Source organism: Eutrigla gurnardus (genome assembly GCF_963514095.1).
Source record: "Eutrigla gurnardus genome assembly, chromosome: 13".
Lineage (NCBI taxonomy): Eukaryota > Metazoa > Chordata > Actinopteri > Perciformes > Triglidae > Eutrigla > Eutrigla gurnardus.
The window spans coordinates 25,209,178-25,236,006 of record NC_139936.1 but is presented as its reverse complement, the minus strand read 5'-3'; the positions used below and the strand labels follow the sequence as shown (position 1 = coordinate 25,236,006).

Genomic DNA, 26,829 nt, shown 5'->3' with positions numbered 1-26,829 from the left:
CACAGGTGAAACACAGAAGGAGAGGGAAACTCAAACAGGAAGTAAAGAAAACAACACATGACAGATGAAGACTTTAAATTCATTTTAGGAAACAAGCTATATGAGTCAGAGTACAGAGACAATACTTAGAATATAATTAGAAATGTAAATTAATTGGTAGTTTTGTTCTTTTCATTGGGTTTTTATTGACAGTAAGAAAACTGAAGGGAATAATCATGTCTAGAATCCGTATTTTCCTGAGTATCCCACCTGTATCGTCCTCAAAGCAGGTTTCAACTAAATATTAACCGTGAATTGAAAACAGTGCGTGATCGTGTCCACTTTGCTGAGGACTTTTTTATTTCTCATGCCTTTTATTGAAGCATTCTGCTTTCCACATTATTACTCTCATCTTCTCTGAGTAAGGAAGCTGTGGGGTGTCATATGTTGCAATACTGCCTTTGATAGGGGTCAAAAATATGCACAAAAATAAATCTAAATATAAACTCAGCAAATGGGAGCTTTAACCCTCTGAGACCCATTGCAGCGTATACGCTACAAAAGATCATGTTGTCTTTAGAGCGTCATAACTCCGTAATGGTTTGCGCTAGAAACATTTTTTTTCCTCTTAAACTAGAGAAACGGGGCTAAACAACGGTACCCTGCTTGCCCATGTGAGCGATTTATTTCTGACAACAAAACAATGCGTAAAGTTGTAAAGATGTGAATAGATGTCTCCTCGTCTCCGTGGCGCATTTCTCCGTTGTGTTTATTATAGTGTATATACGTTTTTATTGAATGATAAACACAGTTAGCTGAGGTTGTGCTGATTCTGGGGATGTGTATAACTTGATGATACTCTAAAAAATGACAATTTTATAGGGCAATACACAAAAGTATGACAAGACGGAAAGTTCTCTATGTGGGTCTCATACTGCTGCTGTTCAAACCAAAACCTTCAACCCTCATGAAATGTCCTTGTTTCAAATGCTGAACACTTTCGAGTTTTCGTCGTGGGTTTTTAAATTGATGGCGATAATACAAATTTCCCCACCCTTATGTAAGTGCGTATAGCTCCATCCCCAATGGGAAACTGGGTTAGAGATGTTCTCTAACAGCAGCAGTATATGTGGGGGAGGGTGGGGACTTGTGCAGTACATTGGCCCAACAACAAACATCTCTTTGACAGAGGAGTCAATAGCACAGCAGGAATTTAATGTCCTGATTATTGGCCTTGAGCCCCACTTTTTTCTTTTTTTTTTCCCTTTTTTTATTTGCATCCATACATGCACATGAAACGCGGCGCTCATGCCTGCCAACTCTCAGTTTTGCATTATTCAATCACTGGCCGAGAACCATTACCCTGAAAAGCAGCAGCGTTTTGGCTCCACGACTCAGTTTGTTTGTACAAATGGCATATGAATGCTTTTCAGGCACCAAGAAATGTGGCAGTGGTGATATGATACCTATGGATGAGCTGGGTCCAGGTAAGAGCCAGACTGCATGCTCGTCCTCAGCCAAAGAAGAGCTAGCCCCCCCCCCCCCCCCCCTCTAATCTCACTCCAGTGTCCAACACCGTTTGATTCGACAACCCTTCCACAAGTTCTTTAACCGTTAGCCAAGATGTTATTTTTAATCTGAAAATTCAAACCGCTGAATGCTCTGATCTCGCTCTGATGACTTCAGACGTGGCGCTCTTTGATGCTGTATGCAAGACGCCCTCTCTTGACGAGATGTTTGTACAAAACTGGGCCTGCATTAGAAGCTTGACACAACACAATGTGGGGGTTCCTCTTTATATCTTCTTCTTTAAAACTGTAAATAATGCTGCTCCAACTACAACTCTGATAGTCTTTCTACTTCTTACAGTAGTCTACTGTTAATGTCTGTTCTTGGTTTTGGCTCCAAAAGCATGTACATTTACAGTATTTTACCATATTTAGAAATAACGGTACATTACTGTTTGGCCGTAATTTGGCCGTATTTTTACGGTAATAATTTACAGTGTAATATTATATTATCATATAATATGTTATATATATTATTGCTTTGACCTGTCTAGGGTGTACCCTGCCTTCGCCCAATGACAGCTGGGATTGGCTCCAGCCCCCCCGCGACCCTGAATACAGGATAAGCGGTAGACGATGGATGGATGGATGGATATTATTGCTTTTAATTTATGTTCATAAAGAACCAAGAAGAAACATGAAAGAAAACGCATACATGCATCTTTCCCTTATACTTTAGTGTAACTTTACCAGTTTAATCTCACAGAATATCTGAGTTTTTTTTATCATAAATGTACTACTTTAAGAGAAATCGGAACACTATCCCCCTCTTTGTCATTTTTATTTCCATCTTTACAAAGACATAATACACCATCACCCTCTCTTTGTGTATATAATGCTGCTTTTACAAGCCTCTGGACCAACATTCATCAAGCCTCTAATAACCCCTCCGAGGAATTTCCTAAAAGTGAAAGTAGGGCTAAAAATACTCTTAAAACCAAAACACACTTGTATGAAGCTTCCTACACTGACTTTGAACAAGGAGGAAGACTCCCTGGAGACCATCGGGTTTGCTCTTTTATTCTGAGCTGTTTTGTAGAATTGATGATGACATATTGTCGTTTTCTGACAGCTGCGGTTTGAAATGTTAAATGGGTAGAGTTGGAAATGCAGAAAAACATGTTAATTTCCATGTGTTTGGTAAGTAAGTTCAGAGATGAACTTTTTCACAAATGGAGTTGCAGAAATCAATAAACATGAATGAATGAATGAATGAATCAATGATTTGACTGTTGAACTTAACTCTGATGAGATGAAATGTTCTGGAGGGAAACTGCTGGCCTGCAGTTGTGATACAAAGTGGGAAGATATAAGTCTATAAGATGTATATATACAGTATAATGTATATAAGAAGTGGATGTAGTCATGGTGACGTCACCCATTGGTTTGTGGACTACGGTTTTGAAGCTGTGAGTTTGTGGTGAAGGAAGTGACCATATTTGGACTACATAGAGGAGCGACCTCGACATGTTATGATGAATAATGGTAGAGTCGGACTGTAGAAAAGCACACTGCAAGGTGACATGGGCATATGGATTATTACTGTCACACACCTGTTAATGAACTGACAAATTACACACCGATACAAGTTGAACATGTTCAGACCTATAACTCAGGGAAATAACCAGTGCTGATGTGCTTGTATACAGTCTTAATACAGATCTATAGGATCGCTTGCTGAAATGTGCAACGATATTCTAGAGAACATCAGATTTACACTCACATTCACTAGACGGCACTTTGCAGTACAAGGATAAATCAAGGAATATTGAAATAAAATGAAATATAATTCATATTTTGAATGATACTCAAGTCTGATTGGATTAAGAACCTTGTGTTAGCTTCCTTGTGTATTATTTTTGTCTTGTGACTGTGAGTGTAAATCTGATGTTCTCTATAATATCGTTGTGAATGTTCTGTTTTCGTCTTTTTTGTGGTCTGCACCAGGGTTTGATTGACAGCTTTCACACCAGCCAAAACGAATCGGGCAAACTGACCTGTGTTCATTTTAAAGAACCCGAGGGTTTGGTGTGGAAGCACCCTAATATAGCAATACAGTGTGAATAAGGTGAAATCCAAAATGTATGCAATGCTTCTAAAAATGAAGAAAATGAATGACCCTATACATTATGTGAGTGTTATGAGTTAGTTATTACTGCTGAAGCTGTTGCTTGTAACAGACACACATCACTGTGAGGACGCAGCATCTGCAGGTTTAATGGAGGCGTTTTTTGAGAGGCGTCGCTTTATTCTCACACAAGGCCTGTTAAAAGAATGTACCCTTTTGTTGCCAAACCAGGATCTCTTGATTATCACATTGTCATGATTGACTTTTGGAAACTTCTACCAGTTGTTTAGACATTCTATTCCTCAGCTGGGGCCTGAGCTGGAATGTGTGAGTGCACTTTTAAACACAGTTATGAGGACAGCTTCAAATCCCACTTGCAAATACTTCATCTAGTTTGCTTTGAACCCACTCTGGTGGTAAATAATGAATGCCAGAAAGTTGAGAATGTGAATCTGTTGAGTCTATTATTCTGTGTCCAACAACTTCCAAGCACTCTCGTTAAGTGTTCCAGGCAGGCGCCAACCTCTGCTTCTGAAAAATGAAGCCAACCTTAAGTGCCTTAAACTTGCATTTTCTCTACTGGCCATTAGGGGGCAACTATTCTGGTTGCAAAAAGTCTGATTGCATGGAAGTCTATGAGAAAATGAGCCTACTTCTTACTTGATGTATTATCTCTGTAAACATTGTAAACATGCGTTTATGGTCTCAATCTCTAGTATCATGACTTCTTCAATCCAGCATGATGTTCATTTAGTACATTATTGTCCATTTAGAGTCCACCAGACCAGGAAGCAGAGGATGCTTTAGGGGGCGGGGCTACTTGTGATTGAAAGGTCAATACCAAGCTATCTTTAACACACCAGAAGCCAGATGGATCCAGATCTCCAGATCTCTGCTCTGCAGCTTGCCTTGGTCGCTCCTCCGCAGTCCAAATATGGTCACTTCCTTCACTGGTTGCTCAAGGTTTTAAAACTGTAGTCCACAAAGCAACAGTTGACGTCACCATGTCCACTTCTTATATGGTTCCAGTGCAGAAAACCTTTTTCCGCCCGTCGCTCACTCAGGTTAATGCAACACTATAAATGATCTGTCACCGTCAGAATTGACTCAACCTTGTTCTCTGACCTCATTAGATGGTTACTCCACCATCGACCAGAGGGACAAGGACTGCAAATACAAGACAGTGGACAGCTCAGTGGACCAGACAGAACGGGAGCCATTAAAGGTACGGGCTCTTCTGGACTCCCGGAGGAGGGGGACAGAAGATGATATAATGGTGTCTCATTGAAATGTCCTCTACCTCTGTGTCCCTCTCTTTCCCTCTCTCTTCATGTTGTCTGTGACGGTCCTCATTAAAAGCTCTTAATCCTATCGATTCTTTAAAGAGGCTGGAAGTTGTCGTTCTCTGTTGACGTCGGCCAGCTCGGCTCGGCGCTGCGGACAGCCTCAGATCTGAGGGGCTGCCAGTTAATTGAGTGTACGCTTTTGGCGTCTGCGAAGTAATTAATCTGAAACTGATTAAAGAGCCGCCACCGAGCGCTCCTCGCGGAGACGACCCTTGCCTTGGCAACGAACAGACTTCTGCATTATCAAGCGGCCGTGCGCTGATTATACAGCTGTTTCACTCTGCAGCCAGTTTATTTCTTGTCGAGCTGATTGGCTATCCAACCTCAAAGAAGAGTCACAGGATAATGGCTTCAGAGGATGTCTGACATATAGCGGATGACTCTCAAGTACTTTTTGTAGTCTCTTTTTGATCTACGTGAGTGCTAGATGAAAAGGATTTTCCCTGTGGGATTGTTAAATGAATGCAATAAAGAGTCCATTCAAGCCAGTTTAGCATACGTCTCTTTAGATGTATGGTCGTATATATATCTGCTTCTCCATGCGGGTTCAAACTACCGCAAACATGTTTTCCGAGGCAACGTCCAGGTGGAGATTACGTCTGGAGTTAATAATCCAGTTAATATTCTGTGGGGTTTGGCTCTTTATCTGAATATTGGTAGTGGTAGTCACGTTTTCTGAGAAATTGGTTTTATGATAGTTTATTATTATTAACAGGAGCGTGACAATTTTGATTGAGCCATTCAAAACCACGTTAGCGGAATCCAGTGGCTCTTTATCATATGTAGGTTTATTACTAAACAGTTTGAGCTGAAGTTCCACTGTCACTGCTTCATATGGCAGAAACTTTATCCAGCTGACACATGGGAGTAATCACAACAGTTGTTTTTGTCTTCAGAGTGTACAGGTCTTCTAGCCTTGCTCCAGAGCCCTCTTCTCAATCTGCTGTCTGAACTTCCCAGATGTTTTCTTGCCCGCTCCGATTGTGACTTGGCTGTTGAAACTCTCTCCCTCTTTCATTTGCATGTTGTGGTTCGCTGTTTTGAATCACCTGAATTTTTCCAAGCTTTCTGGAAGGCAGCGGACTAACACTGGCTTCTCTGATCCTGGACGCATGTCTACGTGTGTGTGAATGTATTTGTCAAAAATGTATTGACCTCATTGTTTTGCTTCTTTTTTTCTTTTTAACCCGTCCTCCTGTGGCCACAGAATGACACAAATAGGAAACACTATATCAGGAGTAACAGGCCTGCGGTCAGTCTGGTGGACGCTTGTGATGTTAAGCCCCAGCCTGTTGACTCCTGGGTCTAAATGCATGCATGGTAGGTCTGAAAAAACATGAGCACAACAAAAATAACCACCTTCCCCTCCCTGGTTGGGTTGTAGCATCCTTTCCATTGCCTGTTCATCGTTTCCACCCGTTTCCTTTAAATCTCACACTGTATCATGTAGATCTGTGTCTGAAATCACTCACTCATTAATAACCTCCTAATCACTATAGAGGGAGGTCTATGTATCTATGACTATAAAGATGAACTTGGGACAATACTCTGCTAATTTCTTCTGCTCGTTAATTACATCAACTGCAGCCGGTGGACCATCCATAATAAATTTAAATGTATTTTATATAATAAATACATATTATAGCTTATTTGTTCTAATTTAAGTTCCCCGGGTATACATTGATGCCACATTATGTCTAGGGCTTTTATTGTGAAAGGGATGAAAGGAGCAGTTCATGGAGGCAATTAGTGCATTTTTTTATATGTGACCGCCTCTGCTCATTAACTATATTATTTTCATAGATTTGTCTCAGTCCTGCTGCTCTCTCTTCTCTCGTGCATCTGTCTTTTTTCCTTCAGCGCAATGCATGCTGGTCTATAACGCTCAGTTAGTGACGATCGGTGGTACTCTTCAAGAACATGAATTGTAGGGTATAATAATTCTCACTCAACATTCAGACAGAACTACAACATGGAGAATGCACTGTGGTAGTGAGTACTGAGTGATTTCAGAAGCAGCCCAGCTCTCACCCTGCTCTCACCCAGCTCTCACCCAGCTCTCACCCTGCTCTCACCCAGCTCTCACCCTGCTCTCACCCTGCCCTCACCCTGCTCTCACCCTGCTCTCACCCTGCTCTCACCCTGCTCTCACCCAGCTCTCACCCTGCTCTCACCCTGCTCTCACCCAGCTCTAGTAGTATAGTAGTTGTAGCATTTAAGGTTTAAAATGTTTAGATTGTGTTTAGGATTTAATACATTCATATTAGGTATTCTTCATATTTACACTGGCTCTTATGTTTCACACACTTTCATATGTAGAACAAGAGAAAGATGGCGCTCCAAGAAAAAATTACAAAATGAATCAGGAAAGAGAAAAACGCGTCTTGTCAAGCTTTAGATTTCTCTACATGTTGAAGCAGTTTGCATGGGAGCGACACTCAGCATTTACATCTATTTTTTATCTTTCCTAAAATCCAAACCACAAGATCAAAACTGTTAATTGAGTGTCAGCTTCAGTTACACAGCATGCCTGTCTAACTGTCTAACCTGTACTGGAATGCAAATTATAACCAATGTAAACTAAGCAGGATTATATTCAAATCAAATACCAGTTTTTTCTTATTTTTTTTCACATCAGTGTTTTTACTCACTGAGTCAACATTAGCTGATAGATATCTTCAGGCAACAGTTGTCATTTCAACCATGACGGTTGATGGTGAGAAATGAAAAGGCAGACAATAGCAGGCTTCTTGTTTGGACTGTCTTTGCTAGAGAAACCTGTTTTAGTCTAAATGTCTCAAATCGAGGACCCAGTTGTTCCAAAACTTATGGGGAATTTCGAGTGCAAAATGTTGCCCATGTCATTGTAAACTGCTGTATGTCGCGTGTGAGAACCAAAAGCTTTACGGTGGAGCAACAGTAACATTGCGTTAATGCATCCCATAATTATTTGACCACTGGAACATCCACATTTAGCCACATGAGTGATCACCAAGGTTTTGTAACCAAAACAAATAAAATAATGCGTAATAAGTAAGGCTTGTTCTGTATTTACAATTCAGCAACACCTGTGTGCTTGCTATGTACATCAGCTTCACTCACAGCTTCCCCTGGCAAATGATGAGGGGAGTCCTCCTCCTGCACTTCAGATCCATCCTGCAGAGACTCAGTTATCACATGATGAGAGGCAGGAGGGAGAAAGAAAGAGATACACCCACACACACACACGCGCGCAATTAAGATTTGAAGATAAGCTCAGATAAATAATTCTTGTAAGTAGATGAGCTGATGGCGGACTCACACTTAATATGTCCGAGGCAGAGATGTAATGAAGGGTTCAGTTTACATTTTACATTTGGAGGTGGATTTTAATATTCTGTGTCAACATTCACGTCATAAATTATTGCAAACTGACTTTTGATGTAACTCAGAGGGTCATATAAGTTACAGAAAGAAAGAAATGCAGCTTCTCTTGAATGATTTAGAAATACTATTTTATTCTCCTCTTGCATCGTCGAGCAGCTGAATTCATCTTTCTTTCCATTACTTCATATGCATCAGGCGGTTACACAAGTCACAATGATAGACAGCTAAATTAGAAAGGCGCTCATGCCTGTGAAAAAAACGCTTGACTGTGCATTCGTGACCTTACGGTGTCTTACTGAACTCCCAAACTGACCTGCGATTAAATGACCCTTTAAATGACATTTGCAAAGCTGCAGGCTGATCTGGGTGAACTTCCGTAGTTGTCCTCATTCCTCCATCAGCAGCTTTTACCTGAAACCTCTCTACCCCCTCCTCACCACCGGCTTCCTCATCGTCGTCTTCTTATCTCAATGATCTTTGTCAGCAGCCATCTGTTCAATGCTTTCATCCCCATCATTGTCATTATCACAGGAAATACATCACAGCGTGACTCTTCAGAGTCAGTGGTGTGATTTGTGGTGTTCATTGTAATCGTATCACTATAGTTTAAAAAAGAACCCTGTTATAGGTAATATTAAGAATGAACCATCAGGTAAGTCGTTTTCACTTCACTGAGCACATGCCGGGTTTCATCCAACACATTAAGCATCTGTTTTGCTGCTACTTGCCTCCATTTGCCATCTGGGCTGACAGAATGGAAGCATTTTGCTGACAGTGATGTGATTCGTCAAGTACCGTGATGATGCCAACCGATTGTTGTGCTGTCTGACACGGAAGCACAACTGGAGAGTTTCATTCCAGACTCACATCCATCGATGGCAAAAATGTGGTTCCTGTTCCAAAAAAGTACATTTCAGTGTGAAATGTTGATGAAAAGGCTTTTTCTTTTTGCCAACATATCCCATGAAAAGACCAAAAACAACAACAAATTGATCCTAGTTAAAAGTATTGTGCCTTAAACGTGCATTCTCTCTACTGGCCAGTAGGGGGCCAGTACAGCATGATGTTCATTTAGTAAATGATGTTCCCATTTAGAGTCAGAGTCAGTGGACAGCTGGAGGTGCATCACCCTCAGTAACTGCTGTCTGTGGTTAAGCTGTGTTTAAAGATGGGTTCATTTCATCTTTGGCCACTTGGGGGCAGCTACGCTATAAAACGTACACATGGCATGATATTAGATCATATTGATTTGAAGTCCTGTCTCTGAACAGCGGCAAAATGTGAATGCAAGATTCAATCTTCAATCCAACTGCTGATGGAAATGTTTTCATTAAATATTATTATATTGGTCTTTTAATGGAATTTGTTCACAGCAAGAAAAAGTAATAATTACAGCATATCCTTTAAGTCACTGTATAATATGTAAGTTATTATTTGTCATGCTGGATGTCAGTTTTTAGAGTGCAGCATTTTGGACTGAAACAATTACAAACTGTATGGATGGTCCTTCTAATACGTTTCTCTCTTGTTGCTCCAGGCTTAAGATAACGACACCCCAGCTAGAGGAGGATATCTCATATCATCACTGCCATTTCACATGGAGCTCATCTTTGGAGTTGGACTTTGTACAGAAAAAAATAATTAAAAAAAATGATGATGACGATGATGATCACAACAGCAACTACCCAGCAGCAGCCAGCATTCTCATGCTTTTCAGAAAAAGAAAATAACAAAAAGTGACTCCTACTACTTTCTCATATCTACATTCCCACTGGACATCATGTGAATTTTACAGTGTTGACTCTTGTTGAGCTCTACCGGTGACGAGAAACAGACAGAGGGCCGGTGCTGATGAAGGATCGGACGTATGAAGGGCAAAGCAAAGTGGGCTGAAGGAAATGAATGGAACAGGAACGTGTGTTGGAAAGAAACGAAGAAAGAAGAAATGCTGAATTAATGGTTGTTTTTTTATTTTTTTATTTCAGTTTTCACAACTGGAAGACGTTCATGCCTCAATTGTGTTGGTTTTGGAGAATTTCACTTTCAGTTTGCTGTCAGGGTTTGGTATTTTGATGTGAACAGGTATGGACAGGTGTGTTTGAAGGTCAAGGAATGTTTGTTTTCAGATTGGTGGGATGGACACAAGGAAGTACAAGTAGAGAAGCCGAGAAGAGCTGTAGCATATTGGATAAACATGGAAACGCAGCAGTCTGCTCTCCTACACTTACAATCCATTTGGTTCACGGTGTTTGTTTTTATTTGTTTGAAAGTGCACTGAGATGCTTTGAAATCAGAAGTGGTTAGCAGGAGATTGGTGGACATTGATGAAGTGAGGAGTGTGAAAGTCGTGGTCTGGACAAAGGAAAGTGAACATAGTGTGGACATCGGATGGAGTAAAAGTTTCTGTTCACACTGCATTGCTACGTAAGCTACAATGGAACTGTTTCTGAGTCCTCGTCAGCATGAGGACTCACAGAGATGTGGTTCCTGGTGGAACCACTCAGGTTGGGCAACGACGCTGTTTTATGAGTTTCCTGGCTGGTTGCACTCTGTCAATGATGTGTATTAAAGAGGATATAAGGCATTTTGTTTATAAATGGTTTGTGCTTTTGAAAAAGAGGCAGATTGTTCTCGTGTTGAAAGCATAGATCTAAAAGCATTTTCTTTTTTCTTTTTGTTGGGTTTTATATAAATGTATATTAGGGTCAAAAGGAGAAAAAGTGGAAAAAAGGAGGGGAAAAAAAGTACCGACTTGTTAGTTGTATATTAATATCACATTGTTTGGAAAGCACATCTCATTTGATAAAGGCTCACCATGTTTGTAAACCAGAAATAACTTAAATGTGTGTCAAATATTTATATTTTGTATTTGTCAAAAAAAAACTACAGAAAAAAAAAACGGTTTATCTGCAGTGTTCTTTCTAAAGGCGATGAATTACATGTTGACAAACATCCAGACACTCTGGAGGGGTCAAAGGTTAGAGGTCAGACTCATGGGATTGACAAGAGATGGCAGTGTTAATAAAAGTTCCTTAGGGTTTTCTTCCCAAATGCATTCAGACCACAATCCCCCCCCCCCCCACCCCACCCCACACACACACACACACACACACACACACAGACACACCTGTAACCGGTGCATATAGAGACATATTGAGTCCTGAGCATGAAGAAAAACTGTACAGATGTTTATATTCTATTCTTTCCAAGTGCCAGTTTTTGTGGTGTAATTTGGATAGTAACTAATTCATTCACGAGCAAGAAGAGAGTGGATCTGGATGTTCAAGGCGAAATAAAAGAGTTGCATCACACTGTACAAAAACAAAACATCAAGTTTGGTGATATAGTATATATTTTTACAACGTTTTAGGGTGGGCAGTCAAGCTGAAGAGAAGCAGAGAGATACAGAATGGCTTTGCCATTTTTCTCCCGCTCGCACACTAAATCAATGCTGATGTGTGCCGTCTCCTTGTCCGGCCTCAGTCTGTCAGCGAGACAGAAAGAGAATCCAATCCAGTTGGTATCACTCATGCGTCATTGAGGCGAACGGCATGTGCCTGCGTTGAAGTCTGATTTTTCTTTCGTGACGTATGTGACTTTATAAAGCTTGCATATTTTACACAGTGTTTACAAAGATGTATGTTGTGGTAAAAATCAATAAACTACAAAAAAAACGAACTGTATAAATTTTAATTTCAGAGGTTAAAAAAAAAGTTATAATAATACCCAGAATTCCTTTTGTGTGTCCTCAGAAGTGTGTGCTTTCATTGGACAATACAGAACCCCTTGCAACAAAGACCCATATGACTGTCTATTATTGACTGCACTTCGCGGCACCACAACCAAAGGATCTGGAGTTTAAAGGGGGGTCTTGGTTTTCTGGATGTGCAGCACATTGTACATTCACAGAATAAAGACCCAAGCAACTGTAAAGGAAACGCAGGACACGGACACACGGCGAATCAAAGAAAGCTACCTGTGTAGATAGAACTAATTCAGGAGCGTCAGAATAAAGTCACTCAGTAGCAGATGTGTTTGTACCTATCATGTGCCTTAACCTTTTCCATGGTAGATCAAGATAAGTGTGTTTTATAGAACTTTATTCCTCCCTTTCAACTGTCATCTCTCCATTCTGTCTGTTCACCTCTCCCCCATCTCCTCCTGTGTCACCCAACTTTTCCTCCATTCAACTCACTCATTCATCCATCCTGCACCCCCCTAAATCGCCATCCTCCTAACCCCGAGTAGAGTATAGACTGTTGGTGGGTTTCTGCCTTCTATTACATTGTATTATAAACTTTGAAAAAGATAGAGTTATTCAAATAACGCTTTTGATTTCCTAGAGGAGTAAAGTTGTTAATGCTTTCGTAGCGAGCAGAAGCGATGCCACAGTGACAGAATGTATTATGTTGATTTTACTAATACCCAGAGGCAAATATTACGCTTGTTAAACATAACGGAAAAATACTGGTTTGTAGAGTATAAATTTGGTGTGTTTTCAATAAATCATGCCTGGAAAGAAGGTGCTGCTCGGCTCTGTCTTATTTCATATTGTGTTCATATTTGACAGCAGAGGCTGCGATGCTCATTCAGATGGTAACCTCCTCCTCAAATGCCTTATTGCATTCTCTCTGCTGGCCATCAGGGGGCGACTCTGATTGCAACAAGAAATCTGATTGCATGTCAGTAAACATTGTAAACATTTGTAGTCCGTTTATGGTCTCAATCTCTGGTTTCATGTCTTCTTCAATCCAGCATGATGTTCATTTAGTACATGATGTTCCCATTTAGAGTTAAATAGACCATAAAGCAGAATATGATTTAGGGCGGGGCTACCTTACCAGGTCGCTACCATGTCCTCGCCATCATCGTTTCCATGCTAATGCAATCATCTTGGGGTGCCTCTCTGCCACTTGTGTTCATTAGATCCACCCGTCCCTCCTCCACAGTCAAAATATGGTCACATCTGTTCACTGGTTGCAAAAATTCAAAGATGATGACGGCCAAATTCCAAGATGTCGAACTCCAGGCCTCAAAACTGTAGTCCACAAAATAATGGTTAAAGTGTAAGTTTGGCAGAAATTGAAAATAAAGCTATTTTCTGCATGAAAATATATCAACTAAGCCGTGGAGGAAGTAATTTTCGCTCATCACGCAGTTCAGAGCTAGCACGGGCGGAAGCTAGAGTCCAAAATCGCAAACAGTGGGTTAGCATGGGGCCAACAGCCACACGCTTTCAAAATCGCATTTTTAAACCACTAACATTGCTCAAAACAGCGCCAAACCTCGTCAGCAGCTTGCTCTGGGTGTCTACACATAAAACGAAGCACCAACAACTCAGTTCATGAACCCGAAGTTTATAACAGAAGACAGTTAAGAACACTCACCAATTCTACCCCTGCCAGCTCCTCGCAAAGGATAGTCCGTAAGTGTCGATTACCGAACGCAGCTCTCGTGTTCCCGTGTGAGATCTCGCGTGACATGTATGTGCTTCAGATAAGGCTGCTGTCTTGAACTGATTGGAAGTGTATACAAACTATCCCGACGTTTTTACCCACCGTTATTAACTTATATTTGGCCAAACTGCCACTAATTTAAAAGTATACTCGTTTTATTCTGGGCGAAATCTTCAGTGGTCTCCCTCGTTTTGCATTGCGTTCGGTAATCGACACTTACGGACTATCCTTCGCGAGGAGCTGGCAGGGGTAGAATTGGTGAGTGTTCTTAACTGTCTTCTGTTATAAACTTCGGGTTCATGAACTGAGTTGTTGGTGCTTCGTTTTATGTGTAGACACCCAGAGCAAGCTGCTGACGAGGTTTGGCGCTGTTTTGAGCAATGTTAGTGGTTTAAAAATGCGATTTTGAAAGTGTGTGGCTGTTGGCCCCATGCTAACCCACTGTTTGCGATTTTGGACTCTAGCTTCCGCCCGTGCTAGCTCTGAACTGCGTGATGAGCGAAAATTACTTCCTCCACGGCTTAGTTGATATATTTTCATTCAGAAAATAGCTTTATTTTCAATTTCCGCCAAACTTACACTTTAAGGTCACGATGACTACGTCCACTTCTCGTATACAACATACATACACACACACACACACATTTTTTATATTATATATTATATATATATACAGTATATGAGCAATTGTGAGGGGGAATTCTTAATAGTCTTAAGTCGAGATCCTCAGACATCAGCTTGCTAGAATCACTTGCTTCCATGTCTGAGGTTGAGGAGGAAAGGATGGCACATTTCTCCAGAGTTGGCTCAGATTCAGGAAGAGGGAGGAGACGGATCAGGAGAACCTCAGGGTTTGTTGAAGAGAACCTGCCGGACAGCCAGTTAAAAGATTAAGTCTTTTAAAAATGTATCCACTCGTTCTGGAACAGAAAACTTTAATGAACCATATATGGAGTCCATGCTAGTCTGCTCTGTAATCCAGATTGGACTACATGTATACTTGGTGTACAACCACCAAGGAGCTCAGAGCAGATCTCATCCGAGAGGCAAAACGTCTTCAAAACCCAAAGCAAGTCCAGTTGCCTGTTGATACAGCGTTGGTGGAACAGTAGGTGATGTGAATCATTGATTGTCTACCAGTTATTTACTAAACGACACATTTCTACAGATTTCAAAGATTCAGTTACAAAAACAACCCATGACATATTACCATGGTACGGCGCTCCCTGCTGGAGAGATTCTGGTTGTGGCCACTAGGTGGCAGTGTTGGCTGGCCATTCGTTTCCACAAGAAGTAGGTGAGGATGCTAGTGGTGAACGCCAGCAGGATGTCAGTGCAATTTATATATATATATATATATATAGGTTTTTGATGTGTAGATGGTTTCATCAGAAAGGAAAGTACAAGAGTAATATGAATCATGATGTATATTTTGGTGACCAATCAACAGTATGGAACATTATTATAAGTCTAAAGGCGTTTAGGCCGGGTTGCTCTGACAAGGATTTACTTTAAACTTGCTCAAAATTAAGAAATATTAAACGTTAATATCGATGTTATTGGCAGGCGGAGTAGACCAATGGTGGAGGGGCATTTTAACATTTGATTGGTTCAAAATGGTGTCTGTATATTATGCTTGCGCAAATGAGCCAATTAACATTCGAGCTGAGACTTAGGGGGGCGGGTCTTTATGTAGTATAAAGACGAACGTTGAGCCGTTGACTACGTACATTCATTGAGAGCTCATACACCGCATCCAGAACGAAAATGAGAGAAATTGTGCATCTTCAAGCCGGCCAATGTGGAAACCAGATTGGCGCTAAGGTTAGTTAAACTATATTTCGTTTGACTCGTGACTCACGTCGTGTTCTCCGCCGGGCTCTCTGCTCCCGGAGCGGCGCTTTGTGCCCGTTCGCGCCACTGAAACCACACCCTGGAAATATAAACTGTCCTCTTTGTGAAAATGGACATTTAAAGCTGAACGAAACGAATGCCATTTTGGGTCGTCTTCAGTACCATCATGTGTTGGCGTTAAAGACGAATAGAAACGATTTAAACTTATTTTTGCATTTGTAAAACGTATCTCTAAATTAACGTATGCCCGCCTGTTGTAGAAAATCGTTAATACTAAGTTCAAAAACTGCTGACTGATCCACGTTGATTTGGATTGGCGGAAAATGGTTTGCATGGTTTGTTCGGCAACGTTACCGCAATGCGAAAAAAGGAAGCAAGGATTTCTGGTGAAAGGAATACGACACCGATAACGTTATATTAACCTTATAAACGCAACGGTAAAATGGGTTTACATGGCGTGTTTGAGGCCTACTTGGCGATGCCTTTTTCTAGCGCAGGGCCTTTTTGCCCCGATGAGTAAGCTTCTGCTTCTATTGTTTAATGGCGGTTGGCAAATAGCTTTTAGGTGCATTACCTCCACCTCCTGGACTGGAGTGTAGACCTGAACATGTTATGTGCCACTACATTAATTACTCATAACACTGGTATCTACGAACTATGTGGAAATATCCTGGTAGGCAACTCCATGTCATTGCTATTTAATAACTATAGAGAAAAGGGCAGAAGGTCACACTCAAATCAGTGACGAGCATGGTATTGACCCAACTGGTACTTACCATGGTGACAGTGACCTGCAACTGGACAGGATCAACGTCTACTACCATGAAGCCTCAGGCAAGTTTTTTTTTTATAGGTGGTAAATATGTGCCCCGTGCTGTACTGGTTGATCTGGAGCCAGGTACCATGGACTCTGTGAGGTCTGGTCCTTTCGGCCAGATCTTCAGACCAGACAACTTTGTCTTCGGTAAATATTTTGTACACTTTTTGTACAGAGTGGAGCTGGCAACAACTGGGCTAAGGGTCACTACACAGAGGGGGCAGAGCTGGTGGACTCTGTCCTGGATGTGGTGAGGAAGGAGGCAGAGAGCTGCGACTGCCTTCAGGGTTTCCAGCTCACACATTCCCTGGGTGGAGGTACCGGCTCCGGTATGGGCACCCTGCTCATCAGCAAGATCCGTGAAGAGTACCCCGATCGCATCATGAACACCTTCAGCGTGGTGCCTTCCCCAAAAGTATCAGACACAGTTGTTGAGCCCTACAACGCCACACTGTCGGTCCACCAGCTTGTAGAAAACACAGACGAGACCTACTGCATCGACAATGAGGCCCTTTATGACATCTGTTTCCGTACCCTCAAGCTCACAACCCCCTCATACGGAGACCTCAACCACTTGGTCTCTGCTACCATGAGCGGCGTCACCACCTGCCTCAGGTTCCCCGGGCAGCTCAACGCTGACCTGCGTAAGCTTGCTGTCAACATGGTGCCGTTCCCCCGTCTGCACTTCTTCATGCCGGGCTTTGCCCCCCTCACAACCCGAGGCAGCCAGCAGTACCGAGCACTCACCGTGCCAGAGCTCACCCAGCAGATGTTCGACTCCAAGAACATGATGGCTGCCTGTGACCCACGCCACGGCCGCTACCTGACCGCGGCTGCCATCTTCCGTGGCCGCATGTCCATGAAGGAGGTAGACGAGCAGATGCTGAATGTGCAGAACAAGAACAGCAGCTACTTTGTTGAATGGATCCCCAACAATGTCAAGACCGCTGTCTGTGACATTCCTCCCCGTGGTCTCAAGATGGCCGCCACTTTCATTGGAAACAGCACCGCCATCCAGGAGCTGTTCAAGCGCATCTCTGAGCAGTTCACAGCCATGTTCAGGCGCAAAGCTTTCCTCCACTGGTACACCGGTGAGGGCATGGATGAGATGGAGTTCACCGAGGCAGAGAGCAACATGAACGACTTGGTGTCCGAGTACCAGCAGTACCAGGATGCCACTGCTGAGGAAGAGGGGGAGTTTGATGAAGAGGGTGAGGAAACCTGGCCTAAATGTATCACTTTTCCAAATATCATCTGCCCGATTGTTAATGCAAGCTGTAATGTTCCAAGTAATTTCCAGTTCTTGTTCAGGAAGAGGGTGAGGGCTCTGCTGTACAATTGTTGATGTGAACTGTCATGTTCAATTTCCTTCAAGTTTTCATTGTTCAGTGTATCGTTCATTTAAAAAGTTCTCCTTCACGTTCCAGTCTGCCTTCCTTGTTTTTCTGCCCGAGTATGTGATGAAACTCCTCACTGACTTCATGTGAAGGTAATGCTAGGTGTTGCACCACACTCTACATGTTGTAGCTGTTCACTGCTTTTTTATTTTGTCAAATGAGATTTTCCATACCACAAATGCAGGTGTTTAAATATTAAAATGTTTTAAACTGTCATCTGAGCATTGACTCTAAAATGTATATTTTATATTGCACTGGGGTCTTGAACACTAAAGCAGCGTCGGCAAATTGAGCCTAACTCTGGGTTCTGGATGAGTTCAATGAAGAGTTACACCTGCCGACTCTACAAAGCCATCATCAATGGAGTGCAGATCCTCTGTGTTTATGGAGGAAACGAGCTCATCCTTCAAAAGTGGAGCGACCTGACTGCAACTAAGCAGACTGAATTGACTGCAGGTCGAAATGATGCATACGAATATTGACCAAATGGTTTTAATCATATTTCACATATTAAACGGTAGAGCAGATATCTCAATGAAGAAACGCATTTCACAAAACTCCTGTTCACAGAGAGAATTTGTGTGTGTGTGTATGTATATACATATGTATATGTGTATATGTATATATATATATATGTGTATATATATGTATATGTGTGTATATATGTGTATGTATGTATATGTATATATATATATATATGTTTATATATATGTATGTATGTATGTATATATATATATATATAGTCAAGCCAGAAATTATTCATACCCCTGGCAAATTTTTACTTAAACTTACTTTTATTCAACCAGCAAGTTTTTTTCATACCGGAAATGACACAGGCTTCTCCCAAAAGATAATAAGACGATGTACAAGAGGAATCATTGTGGGAAAAATGATTCCCCAAAAAATGGCATGTCCAAAATTATTCATACCCTTTGCAAACTGAAACAGTCTATGAAATCCAAAGTTCTATACCATTCCAAATAGTCCAAGCTCTTCTAAAGCATCCTAATTACCCTGATTCATTGGGAACAGCTGTTTTAATCAACTCAACCGGTGAAAAACAGCAGCTCTATGCAGTTGGTTTGTGGACAGTCATGGGTAAGACAAAGGAGCTCAGTGAGGACCTGCGGCTGTACATTGTGGCTGCTCACAAGTCAGGAAAGGGCTATAAGGCCATATCTAAATGTTTTCAAGTTCCAGTGGCTACAAAGTATTATTAAAAAATACAAGACTGTGAAAAATCTCAGAGGACGTGGTCGGAAGCCAAAAGTGACACCTGTGCTGGCCAGGAGGATAGTGAGAGAGGTGAAAAAGAATCCAAGGATCACCACCAAGGCCATCCTGGTGAATCTGGGCTCTGCTGGTGGCAACGTCTCAAGGCAGACAGTCCAACGGACACTGCACACTGCTGGGTTCCACGGACGCAGACCAAGGAGGATGCCACTTCTCCAGATAAGGCACACAAAAGCCCGCTTTGCCTTTGCAAATGCTCATCTGGACAAAGAAGAAGACTTCTGGTCTTCTGTTTTATGGTCAGATGAAACAAAAATTGAATTGTTTGGTCACAATGATGTATCCTAAATTTGGCGTAAAAAAGGAGAAGCCTTCAACCCTAAGAACACCATCCCCACTGTCAAACATGGTGGTGGGAACATAATGCTTTGGGGGTGTTTTTCAGCCAATGGACCTAATCACAGTAAACGGCACCATGAAAAAAGAGCAATACATCAAGATTCTCAACAACAACATCACGCAGTCTGCAGAGAAACTTGGCCCTGGGCACCAGTGGACATTTCAGCATGACAACAACCCAAAACACACAGCAAAATTGGTGAAGAAATGGTTAGTGGACAAAAACATTAACGTTTTGCAGTGGCCCAGCCAGAGTCCTGACTTGAATCCGATTGAGAATCTGTGGAGGGAGCTAAAGATCAGGGTGATGGCAAGGAGACCCTCCAACCTGAAAGAGTTGGAGCTCATCGCTAAAGATGAATGGGCAAAAATACCAGTGGAGACATGCAAAAAGCTGGTCAGCAATTATGGGAAGCATTTTATTGCTGTAATAGCAAATAAAGGCTTTTCTATTGATTATTGAGAAGGGTATGAATAATTTTGGACATGCCACTTTTTGTTCAAATGTAAATAAAACCTGAGAATTTTTTCCCCCCACAATGATGCCTCTTGTACATCGTCTTATTATCTTTTGGGAGAAGCCTGTGTCATTTCCGGTATAAAAAAAAAACTAAAAACTAAAAGTAAGTTTAAGTAAAAATTTGCCAGGGGTATGAATAATTTCGGGCTTGACTGTATATATACATATATATGTGTGTATGTATGTATATATACATACACATATATATATATATACACACACACATATACATACATACATACATATGTGTGTGTATATATATATGTGTATGTATGTATGTATGTATGTATGTATGTATATATATATGTGTGTGTGTGTGTGTGTGTATATATATATATATGTATGTGTGTATATATATATATATATATATATATATATATATATATATATATATATATATATATATATATGTGTGTGTTATATATATATATTTGAATATGCAAGGTCTTTCAAAGCCTAAGTTTGCGATAAAATGTAATGTGGTTTGTTTGCCGAATAGCCCACTAGATGGCGGTATTGGTGCTCAGATGGCCTGTTGAAGTTGAAATCATTAGCCATTTAATTTGATGATATGTTCGCCATATAGCCCACTAGATGGCAGTAGTAGTGCACAGAGGGCAACCTGTTGCATTTGAAGCTTTGGTGTAAATTGTTAACATCAGTAAATGGCAACACTTTAGTGCGACCAATAGCTTCTTTAATTTATACATTTGTTGTTTAAATGTACTTTATAAATAATTGTCTTCAATACAGCATGATGTTCATTTCGTAAATGAAGGTTCCATTTAGAGACAAATAGACAACAGGTATGCTTTAGGGCAAGGCTGCTGTCTGATCTCTGAACACATTCCAATACCAGGCTTTATGATCTTGACTCATTTGGACATAAATGGACTTATTCTAGCTTTCAGGTGTGGCTGCCCTGAGCATACAGCATGCTGTGCAATGATTACAGGCCCTTTACTTCCTGTCCCCGATATAGTTTACCTGCAACACACTTCTACCCTGCCAGCCATTGTGAACTTAAATTATGCAACAAAGATAAACAAGGTGTCCAACAGATATCATACAGAGTCAGATTTGTTCAATAAGGTGTCATCAAATCATCAGCTATGTCGCCACAGACATGGGGATACTATTTCTGGGCAAAGCAGCAAGTACAAGGACTTTCATTAGTGGTTCATATGATCAATCACCATTGTTGGTGTTTGTAACTTAAAAGACCATTAAATAGATGAAAATGTTATGGGCTGCCACTTGGTGGACGGTACTCTGTTTTTAATGTGGAAAAGGAACAGTGAACAGTGTGAAACAGTGTGGGGTTAAAGAAAATGCTGAGCATGTCATTGCACTGCATGTATGAGGTGGAAAGAGGCTATTCCCAGAGAAGGTAGTGTGGGAGTGGAATCTGATGGGGACACTGGGAACAGAAGGAGACGGAGGGGAGATCAGAATCACCAGAAAGGCACTATTACAATTTTTAAAAAATACAGGGTTGGTGAATAGAAAAGAACACCGTAAAATGAAGTGATGTTACACACAGGATTTCCAGGAAATGAAAAAGTGGATAAGCTAGCAAAGGAGGCGATCAGTACAGATATGTAGAAATGAATATTCAACTATCAGTGGCAACAATACTAGGATGGTGCAACAAAAGGGACTTACATGAAATACAATGTAGGAGCCATATTGTGTCACTGGTGGATTATTTGTCTTTTGACTTGTTTTGTCTTGTTGCCAGGGTGATACACAGGGCTTGGGTCACGTGGGCACAGGGGATGATTGCCGTAGGTGATATAGGGAACTGGATCACCTGCACTGGGGGAGGAGAGAGAGGAGTGTAGGTAGCCGCAATTTGACCGCATTTTGTTCAGTTTGTTGCTTTATTACATATTCGCCACCAGTGCACGTTTTCCATTTTTAGGCGTGTGTAATCTAGCCGCTGAAGTAGCCGTAATTATTTCAAGTTATTAAATGATTGAAACGTACCTACTCAGCGTGCTTATGACCCAGCAGCAGCGCGTCACACAAACATACAGGACCTCATCCTCTCAAACGACTTTAAGGACAGGCAAGTCGTTACATTTGTCAACAAAAAAGGCAACAAGAAAGCGATCGCTCACAGCGCAAAGGCATCAGCGAGACGCTCAGTAAGTACAGCGGTGTCGAACAAAGGGCAAAGCGCCACTTCACACGTCTGCCATGAAGGACAGGTAATCTCACCTGTGCATGTATGTGTGTGGAGAAGGAATCCGGATTGCATCAACGTCGAAGTGTCTCCGTTTGGAACAGTTGAATGAAGGGATGCTGGTCGGATATGCGATGTCTGTGCATTATGTTTGCTCCGTGCGCTGAATGACGTCTGCACTTTGTTGCCTGTGTATGCGAATGTTTATGATGTTACAGGAGGAACGCTGATGCTGCCTTGTTGAAATGAATTGCTCTGATTGATTGTGGATTGTGGATGGATTTAAATGTCACAGTTCGCTGAAACTGAATTTAAAAAAATGAGTCAACCAAATGACGCTGCCTTGTGTTCTGACATGGCGTCTGGGAAAAGGGAGAGGAAACTCACTGAAAAGGCTCTGTTGAATAAAATTGAAAGCCTGCAAAATGAACGCAAACGTGTTGTGGATACAATTAAAGGGTTGATACCAAAAATGAAAGAGCTCATGAAACAAAGCGAAAATGTGTCTCAAGTGAAACAATGTTTGGAGAATTTAAACACGCTGTGTGAAAATGCCACAACCTCATACAATGAACTGTTGCCTCTACTTCCTGAGGATGAACTCATTAAACAAAAGGAATGGTTTTCAAGCATTATGAACTACAGCAATACATTTCAAAAGGACACTCAAAAATGGATTGTTGAAACTGAACAAAAAATATCTCGGGAACAACAGGATTCACCAGAAATACCATTACTCTCTGTGGAAATGAATGAAGCAAATCAAAATGAGGATGACATTAAACCAAGTGACAGTGTTTCGAATGTTGGAAGCCACAAAACATCTCAGTCACAATGCTCTTCAACCTCTTCTGCACATGAAGCCGAGCTGGCAGCCTTAACCATGAGGCACAAATTATTAAAGGACAAGCACGCTTTGGAAGAAGAGGAACAACGCCTGTGCAAAAGGAGAGAAGAGCTCAAACTGAACACTGAAATTGCAGAAAAAATGGCAAAACTTGAAATTCTCAAGACAAAAAGCACAACCAGTGGAAAAAGAACATCAAAGGTCTCGGATGGAATTAAATCATATTTTGAAAAGCCACAAGTTAAACAGTTACTCAATGTCAATGCAGATGAATTTATTCCAAAACAAACTGAAACAAATACAAACATGAATACAACTTTGTATGAACAAAACCAAATGCAACTTCATATGAGCCCATTCAACACACAAGATTCACATGGACAACAGTGGATCAGGAAAACAGCAATGACGTTCTTGGCATCATGAGGAAACAAAACGAAATAACAACATTGCTAATGCAACAGCAATGCCTCTCAGCCCTACCTAAGAGAGAGATCCCAATTTATGACGGTGATCCGTTAAAATACCACATGTTCATTAAAGCTTTTGAGAATGGAGTTGAGAGGAACACAATTAACAGCTGTGATCGTTTATATTTTTTGGAACAACACACAAAGGGTCATGCCAAAGAGCTTGTGAAAAGCTGTCAACTTTTAACGTCTCAGTTTCCTTGATGCTAGGCACAGGTATGTAATAATAACCTCAGATATGTTCTAATTCAGACCCAAGACTTGTGATCATGTTGTATACCATTCCAAGATAAACTAGATCTGGAGATAAAGTCTACATTTCAATTAACACGAATGTAAAACAAATCTGACCTGCTTGTTTTCGGGATGATCTGGGTCTGCCATAAATAATGTTTCCATCGCAGTCCCTCTTAATCCACCTAACACCTTGATTGCGGTTTGATGGCTGGCTGGTGGATGGTTCTGCCTCCTGGTGCAAGCTGATGAGCTGTTGGAGGTTTTGGAGGTGAGCCTGATGTTCAGCCTGACCAACAAGGTCACTCAACTCCTTCTGGAGCCGGTTCGGCTCAGGATCAGACATTGTACAGGGAGGGAGAGAGGGCAGGTGAGGGCAGGGGGAGAGGGAGGGAGGGAGGGAGAGAGAGAGAGAGAGAGAGAGAGAGAGAGAGAGAGAGAGAGAGAGAGAGAGAGAGAGAGAGAGAGAGAGAGAGAGAGAGAGAGAGAGAGAGAGAGAGAGAGAGAGAGAACAGAAAGTAGAGAGACTGACAAGATACAATACAAATGTGGCTCTTAAAAGTGCCTTTTTGTTGTTATAGGGTGCTGCTAATCAGTAGTTGGAAGTGACAGGGATAAGGGAACCTGTTGAGAAAGAGAAAAACAAATCAATATAATATAGAATAGATCACCAAACTACAAATTACAATATAAATACTTTAAGTGATGTGTAAGTCCATACTTCACATAAAATAGTTATAAATTCAGTTCACACAGATTAAAAATGAATAGTTCACGTTTTTAATACACCATTTCAATAGTTCACGTTCACTTCATTTTATTCAAGCTATAAAAATATCCTTAACCTAGCCCTATTATATGGTATCTTTGGTGTCCATGGATGTTTACGAGCTTGCAAATAATTGAATTGAAGTCTGGCAATTGATGGCGTTGTGACATGAACTTGCCAGGGTTAACTTGAATCCAACATTTTTATTCAGATTTCAATCTCACCATAGTCTGAGCTAGTTCAGTGACTAGCAACTAGATTGCATTCAGTTCATCGTTCTAGAAAACATAGCGTGTTCTCCTGGCTAACTATTAGCTAACTATGTGTAGCACTAAGGGTTGCCACCTTTTAGAAGACACAAAGAGGACCGGATCCGGGCCGGGGGGGTTCTAGCAAATTACATTTGGTCTAAAAAGATGTTGTTATATATATCTATCCTATGAAATCGCATACAGTGCGCATAAACATTACCAAAAAAACACAACTATAAATGGCAAAAACTTTACAGCATAATTTGCTTGCTTTTGATGAGGGCATGCTGTTTAATTATTTAAGCAGAATAGCAGGCAATACTTACGTGGGATGTCGAAAAACGCAATGGTCCTAAGGAGCGTCTCATACAATGATGTATCACTGTTGAAGTAGTTTATTGGCCAAAGTGATGCACCATGCACGATAAATGATTGCCTGAAGGAAAATATGTCTTCGTATTTATTTATTTGTTTGTTTGTAATCCAACTCCACTTACACCACAGCTAAATAAAAAAAATATATACAGTCAAGATAAACACCTGTAACACAAAATGCATCACCTGAAACCGAAACTTCCAGCGCAGGCAAACCGCACGTTGGCTAACCCCCTTGCGTCAAAATCAACCGATGAGGGATTTGCGTTCAAATCAGATGACCCTCTGCGTCGGAAATAGACGCAGAGGGTCATCTGACTGATTTGAATGGAAATCCCTTTGCGTCACTGTCGGATGCAGAGGGGGTACCCTATGCGTCCGTCAGTGACGCAAAGAGGGTATGACCAATCGTCAGTATGTGACGAGTAGGGATGAGACTGTGTTGTCAACACATAAATCCAGAACGAGGATACACAAAAGCAAAAGCTTTATTAAAGGAGCAGTTCTGAAATGAACAAAAGATCGCCTTTGCTTACATGGACAAAGCCCTCTCATGGCCTCCAATTAAAGCAGAGGAAATAAAGGCCCTGCAGGACTACAGTCTCTTTCTCAGAGGCTGTTGTAATGCCATGGAGGATGTGCAGTATCTTTTGGATATGGATATGCCTTCAAACATGTTGAGCATCATTAAAAAACTGCCCTACAAATTCAGAGACAAATGGAGAAACCGAGCATGTGAGTTGCAAGAACGATACGACCGAAGAGCTAGATTTACAGATATTGCCGACTTCATTGAAAGGCAAGTGAAAATTATAACAGATCCTGTGTTCGGCAATATACAAGCCTCTCAACCAATAACTATGATTAGAGGAACAAATAAACCGAAGCCACTGTTTCGTCCTGGAAACAAGGGGAGATGTTTTGAAACATGTTGGCTTTCCGTTAAGGATTGTTTCAGGGCACGGTGTCCCCCAGGGTTTTGCCAAAGGAACATCCTGTTGGATTTCCTCTCCCCACTGTCCAGCATTTCTTTCAATTCCTTTAAGAATGACATCTGTTAAGAACACTGGTTTGACATTTATTGTTTATAAATTTCAGCTATATTCTATATAACTATATATAGTCTATAGTCAAAGACACACAAGATGGCTCAAATCTAAAAAGAGTCTAATCACGTAAACATATCTCGACGAATAACAATGAAAACATAATAAAAGTCAAAGATTACTTACTCAGATCGTTGGAATGGGAATGGGAATCCAAGTGAATAGATATCCAAGACCATATTGGCTCTTCTTGGATTTAGAATGAGCATATGGCATATGATCAATATTATCACACCTGGCATCAAAATTGGAAATTGCTCCTGATTGGCCAGTAACTTAATCACCAACCGTTTCCTTCATTTCATTGGTTTAGAGGCAGTGATCATGCAGCCATGGCATGATCGAAAAACCAACGGAAAATTAATCTTCAGTTCTCTCCAATAAGGAGTTAGGCTAAGTGGTCCTGATCGATTGACATGGGCCTGCATAATTGAAAGTACTACTCATACAACTATGACTAATAATAATAATTTAATCATTGTTATTACGATTTCTATTAATAAAAGTGATCAATAACATTGGATAGACAAATGATTATGGCTTCTCACATTTAGGCTATTCTGCTAACAGTGAGAAAAGGGAAAAG

At 41.1% G+C, this 26,829-nt stretch overlaps 1 protein-coding gene and 1 pseudogene across 15 annotated transcripts in view; both read left to right on the top strand.

Moving 5' to 3' along the window:
- arvcfb (ARVCF delta catenin family member b) overlaps window positions 1–12,850 on the top strand; it is a 150,597-nt gene extending 137,747 nt beyond the window's left edge. For 7 of the 14 annotated variants that reach the window (XM_084024118.1, XM_084024124.1, XM_084024121.1 and 4 more), the window contains 4 exons: window positions 1,413–1,466; window positions 4,749–4,840; window positions 6,169–6,281; window positions 9,865–12,850. In XM_084024118.1, coding sequence (XP_083880244.1) covers window positions 1,413–1,466; window positions 4,749–4,840; window positions 6,169–6,270 — 248 coding nt within the window. In that variant the 3' untranslated portion in view covers window positions 6,271–6,281; window positions 9,865–12,850. The remainder of the gene's footprint in view (window positions 1–1,412; window positions 1,467–4,748; window positions 4,841–6,168; window positions 6,282–9,864) is intronic. The other 7 variants (XM_084024119.1, XM_084024127.1, XM_084024126.1 and 4 more) reach the window with 3 other exon arrangements.
- A 3,637-nt stretch (window positions 12,851–16,487) lies between these two features.
- LOC311023567 (tubulin beta-1 chain pseudogene) lies at window positions 16,488–17,814 on the top strand (annotated as a pseudogene). Its single transcript has one exon. The product of its transcript is annotated as a tubulin beta-1 chain pseudogene (transcript).
- The last annotated feature ends 9,015 nt before the right edge of the window (window positions 17,815–26,829 follow it).